This window comes from Chinchilla lanigera, unplaced genomic scaffold (assembly GCF_000276665.1).
Source record: "Chinchilla lanigera isolate Chin_1 unplaced genomic scaffold, ChiLan1.0 scaffold00063, whole genome shotgun sequence".
In the NCBI taxonomy this organism is placed as follows: Eukaryota; Metazoa; Chordata; class Mammalia; order Rodentia; family Chinchillidae; genus Chinchilla; species Chinchilla lanigera.
The window spans coordinates 1,279,568-1,285,319 of record NW_004955464.1 but is presented as its reverse complement, the minus strand read 5'-3'; the positions used below and the strand labels follow the sequence as shown (position 1 = coordinate 1,285,319).

The 5,752-nt window shown below is 52.4% G+C and overlaps 1 protein-coding gene across 1 annotated transcript; it reads right to left on the bottom strand.

The window, feature by feature from the left end:
- Window positions 1-534: 534 nt before the first annotated feature.
- Tacstd2 (tumor-associated calcium signal transducer 2) lies at window positions 535-2,331 on the bottom strand. The gene has a single exon (XM_005398491.2). It carries the CDS (start codon window positions 2,233-2,235, stop codon window positions 1,273-1,275), a length of 963 nt encoding a protein of 320 aa, XP_005398548.1. The 5' UTR covers window positions 2,236-2,331; the 3' UTR covers window positions 535-1,272.
- Between the last annotated feature and the right edge of the window lie 3,421 nt (window positions 2,332-5,752).

Sequence of the window (5,752 nt, the reverse complement as noted above, 5' to 3'; positions counted from 1 at the left end):
CCACAGTGAGACAGAGGGATTTGCACTTTCATTTAACAGATGAAGAAAAAGGGGAGTCAGGTGACTTCCTAGCCAACCAAACAAGATTTGAACTCAGGTCTTATCAACACTCTACTGTTTCCAGCAAGTTGGTGTCTCAAACATTATACATAAGAAAGTACCTTTCCAACCCTGGGTGCTAGAAAGGACAGGGAGTCACAGCCTGGAACTAGTGCAGCAATTTAAAGTTGAAAGAGAACCATCTTGGGAAACAAATTCCCTAGCTGTTCTCTCCACCAGTGAGGAGCCCTGCTGGGGATAGCCAAAGTGCCTGACCCCCCAGGTGCTGGCAGTTGGTTCTTGTCTCCTTGTCTCCTCCCTCAGGCCCACCCCCTGCAGTCTGAAGGAGGTTTCCAAAGAATCTTAGCAGAACAGCATTTTCAGCAGTCAGGATGGTTTAGGAAACACCAGAGCGTCCATATGAAATGGTCAGTTCTGAAAGAGTGCTAGAATCGGGGGGCGGGGCTTGTGGAAATTAGACAGAGGAGACCAAAATGGTGTAACTCTGGAGGTTTTGCACAAACTCCATCCCCCATATTTTATTAAATTCATGTTTTTAAAAAATCACAGTAGCATTATCAAAGTCGACATATGTACAAACATTTTACAAAAGAAAACATTACTGTTATCAGCCATAATCAGGGCGAGCTAAGGAGGCGACTCTGCTGAGCAGCGAGACCACAAAGATACCTAGAATGTATTCAGGCAGGGAGACAGGATTCTTTCTAGGTGATAAGTACACCGTGGGAAACGTGAAAGATGGTAGACAGGCCTCCGACACCAGCTCCCCAATACCGAGCTCCTCTTTTCCCAGAGAAGGCCCTGATTCGGGAGAGCTCATCAAATCACCTAATCTAAGGCAGCACCAGCGCCCTATCCATCTAAACCCACGACAGCCTCGAAGATCGAGCCCCGTCACTTGCCAAGGACGCTGGGTTGTCAGAAACCTGCTTCTTATAGCTGTCCCTGCACCATCCTTCCCTAACTCAGTCCTGTTTCTTGACTTTGGACCCAAAGAGAAGGACTTTTAGAAGTTTGTCCTTCACGGTGTAAGTCAAAAATAGGTGCCGCTGAGACCCGGATCCATCAAACCTGCCCAGTGGGGAGCTGGCGAGGGCGGCGGGGGCTTGAGAGGAGAACTGCCTCCTTCCAGCCGAGAAGGAAGCAGGTGCTCCCCGTGGCCTGGGATGCTGCGGCGTCTGCTTCCCCACCCGTCCGTGCCCCACCGGGTACCTACAAGCTTGGCTCACTTCTCAACTCCCCCAACTCCTTGATCTCCACTTTCTTGTACTTCCCCGATCTCTTCCAGTTGGTGATCACCAGGACGACCACGCCGGCGACCACAGCCACCGAGACCACCGCGATGACGGCAATGATGCCTGCCGTCAGGCGCCGCATGGTGAACTCGGGGGGCTCCTCGTCCAGGTAGTAGATAAGCGTGTGTTCCACGGGCAGGGGCCCCCCGGGCACTGGCACGCCCGAGCCGCGGTGGCCGGGAAACAGCGACTCGCCCTTGACGTCGCGCTCGAAGTAGTACGCGGCATCGCCGATGTCCACGTCGCCGGGCGCCTTCTGCGACGCGTTCTGCCGCAGCTCGATTTGGATGGTGGGCGCGGCGTAGCGCACAGCGTGCAGGGAGGCGGCGCGCAGGCCGTAGCGCTGGCGGAACAGCTGCCGCAGCTCGGCGTCCAGGAAGGAGTGGTTGAGCTCGGCGGCAGGGCTGTGGCGCAGGTGGATGAGGATGCGGTGCGTGCGCACCACGCCGGGGCAGTGCAGCCCGCGGTCGCCCTTGTCGGTGCGGCGCACGCCCACCGAGTTCACGCACCAGCACACCGACGTCCCGTTGCACTGGAGAGCCTTGAAGCGGCCCTCGCTGTCGCACTCGGGGTCGTAGAAGCCGTCGTTGTCCACGATCGCCAGCGGCCCGGGCGACACCAGCGAGCGGCCCCGCGGGGGAGCGCGCGCGCGGGCCTGCAGCAGGAGGCACTTGGCGGTGAGCGTGGAGCAGTCGAGCAGCACGCCCGAGCCCAGCGCGCGGCACTGGCAGCTGCCGCCCGGGCCGCCGGGGCCGCAGACGCTCAGCTTGTTGGTGGCGCACGTGCAGTTGTGCTGCGCGCCCGCCGGACGCGGCGCCGCGGACAGCGCCAGGAGCGCCAGGAGCGCCAGGAGCGGCGTGAGGCCGCCACGCCGGGCCATGCTGCGGGCTGGGGAGTCTGGCGCCAGCCGCACCCGTGCTCTTATGCCCTCGACCCGCCCGGCCCCGCGACGTGCCCGGGGAATTCGGTGCCACCCCCACGCCCAATCCTACGAGGGCGCAGCCTGCCCTACGCCGCCCGCGATAGGCTGGGCCGGGGACGCTGCCCCGCCTCCTCCGACCGAGTGCCCAGCGACGCCGATACCGAGCACCCCGCCCGGCCCCGCCACGCCCCTCCTCGCCCGCCCGCACGGGGGCGAGTTTCTCCGCAGCCCCTGACTCTCTCCCCCTCGCCGCATGTTGAAGCCCCTTCTCCGAGCTCCTCCACTCCCCTCTTCGTCCCCCGCCGCCCTCCTCATAGCAGATGTTTCCCGAGCCTACATTATCTGGGCCTCACGCTTATCCCGGGCCAGGCGGCTCTCCTGCGCGGTTGATGGGTCTTGCAGGTGCGCCGGGAACCTGAGCTCCCCTAGCGCTGCCCCTTCAGATTCCCGAAGGGGTCTCAGCCCTCTGCCTGTAGGGGACTCTGAAGAAAAGTTAGCGAGCGGTTCTGTTAGCATATCACGGGTACAACCTAGATGTCCTGGTGTTCAGTGTATGAAATCTATGTTAAACACTTCTTTTCTACACACACATACCACACACACACACACACACACACACAGCATTTATGTCTGCTTAGTAGACAGAGATGAAAAACAAATTTGAAAGAGCCAGCAAGACTGTATGGGGTTCTGTGTACAGTGTAATTGTAAGAGAGGAAATGACTGCTTTTTCTTCTCTGGACCCATGTGAGTGGCACAAGAAAAAATGAGACCGGTGAAAAATTGCTGGTCTGCCATTGTGTGGCCCCTTTAGTAGGACAGAGGGGTTGCAATCTCTTTTTGAGTCACTGAGAAAGTTCAGAGTTCCAAAGCTGTGGTAAAATTAACAATAATTAGCAAGCTATAATTATTCCCAGGTCCTCTGCCAAAGCACATTTTATAGCTCAGCTTTTAATGTGCACCACAGTAGTACAAGGATGTTGTTTGGCACATGAAGGAGACCCAGGGCTCTACCTCATTAATTTTCCAGCAATTCTTAAGGCAGGTACGCAGATGGAAGTGTATGATTTTGGCCCTATAGGTAGAGGAAGTAGAGGGGCATGTCTGTGAGAGACAGTTTCTTACCCACCAATGCCAGGGCCCTACCAGCTCTGCGTGTGTGTGTGTGTGTGTGTGTGTGTGTGTGTGTGTGTGAGCGCGCGCGCGCGCACATTCCTGGCTCTCAGAATGAAATTCATCCTTCTTAAAGTAACACAAGATCGTTATACAACCTTAGAAGCAAGCTACTTCTTTTGGGCCTCAGTTTCCTCATCTGTAAAAAGCATTCACCTTACAAGAAAAGTGTGAGAATTAATGAAGACTACTGCTTAGAAGAGTGTTTTGACGGTATCTGCATATAATAAGGAAAATATAGGTGTGGGCTGCTGTCATTGTCCCTGTGGTCATCTTGCTCCTGTGGACCTCTCCAGCTTACCTAGGGATCTCAACTCTTTGCAAAGTCATCTGCCTGGAGTCTCCCTTCTTTACCTATTTTGTGCATAATTTTTCTGCTCAGGTCCATGGTCACCTCCCTGGTGAGGAGGACCTCATTCTGTGCTGCACCCAGGACTTTGCCTCTTCCCTGTGCTTCTCTAATTTTCTATGGATGAGGATCAGTATACACTACCTTCCATGGGCTCCTGTCCCCCATCAATAAACAGGGTGTAATAGAGTCTCTACTTCGTAGTTTATCTTGAGACTCCAAGCTAACTAGAAGAAGCAGTACATCCCAAAGCTTTATAGACTCCAAGACTCTAAAAATATTAGATTGCATTTTTATTTTTAAAATCTCTCTCTTGGGGGCTGGGGATTTAGCTCAGCGGCAAAGCGTCTGCCTGGCAAGCGCAAGGTCGTGAGTTCGGTTCCCGGTACCGGAGAAAAACAAAAAACAAAACAAACAAACAAACAAAAAATCTCTCTCTTGTCTTCTCACTTTTCCAAGATTGACTAGGTAGCTACAAGCCTCTGGCACTGGAGGAGCCCTCTGGCTGTCCTTCCACAGGATCCCAGACTGGAAAGGAACATTGGATGGGGGAGGGCTCTGGGGGCAGGGCCTGTGTGTCAGGAGGTGTTGACCTTCAGCCAGGGGACACTGCCCAAAGCCCTACATTCTTGGGGCCCAAGCCGCAGTTAGGTACTAGGAAGATGGACTGAACCCAAATGCGACCCCCCAGCCTCTCCCTCAACTCCTGCCTTAATTTCTGTGGTTCTGCTAGGCTTTCCCACATAAAACCCAGGATAAGTACATCACATAAATGCAGCCTTGGCTAATTTTCTGTTGTGTTTTTCCCCATTTCCTGCCCTGTTCAAAATAAATCATGTATTTGTTTCATTTCTTTACATTTTTTTTTACCTTTTTTTAAGAGTAGGAAGAATTTACTGACAGAAAAAAAACTGTCTGAGGGGACAGAAGGGACCCCTGAAAGTGGGTTGCTCTTTTTACTGTTTTTAAAACATTCCATAAAGGCATTCCACTCACTCAAGCTTGTCAAGTGTTCCTGAGGGGTAGACACTGAGGTAATGTGTACTGGAGTCACTGCTGGGTATTACGGGATTGATACCCTCCCCGGAATGATCACACAGACCATCCTGGCACTTCCTGCTCTAAGGCTCATGCCTGTCCAGGCTACCAATCCCCATCCCTCCCCTTGCCCACCTGTCTGACACCCAGTTTTGGGGAAGACACAGGGAGAAGGCACATGGTATGATGAGGCCAGGCACAGCCAAGGATTCTAAACAGACATGGAATCCACAAAGATTTAGGCTCTAATTCTGGCCTCAGACTACTCACTGCCTGTGTGGTTTTGGCTAGATTATTACCACTCTGATCATCAGTTTCCTTCATTGTAAAACACGTATAATAATGCCTGCCTTTCCCAATGTCTGAAAAGAATTTCTCACCTTGTTATTAAGAACTCACCCCACCACACATCAGCTATTCTAGTGCTCTGTTTTATAAACTCTGTGATTCTCGTTTTTCTTGATATAAAACTAAAATCAACCTGTGAACCTAACATATAAAAAAGCAAACACAAAAAGTAAAACTGTGTATCATTAGTTTATAAACCAACACTTACCATCCAGAATTATTTTAATGATTCAAGGTTAAAAACAAGTACAAAATACTCAACATAGTATTGGGCATGTACTAAGTAGAATAATTTCAGCTATTATCAGGGTTGTGAGGCTGTTGAAAGGTCATTAAAGGGTCCTTCACAAAGCGGGTGATCATGGGGACTGCTGAAGGTCAAGTCCACAGAGCTCTGTGCTGTGGAGGACAGCTACTGAGCCCCGCCTTTCCGACTTCCAAGACTTGGGAGCACACTGGTTGTCTAGATGCAGAGGGTGTGTTGGCATGTTTACTGTCCTCCCATTATCTGCTGGGGTCCTTGCAACAACCCTGGGGTGCAGGCAAGGAAGATATTATTGCTGTTAT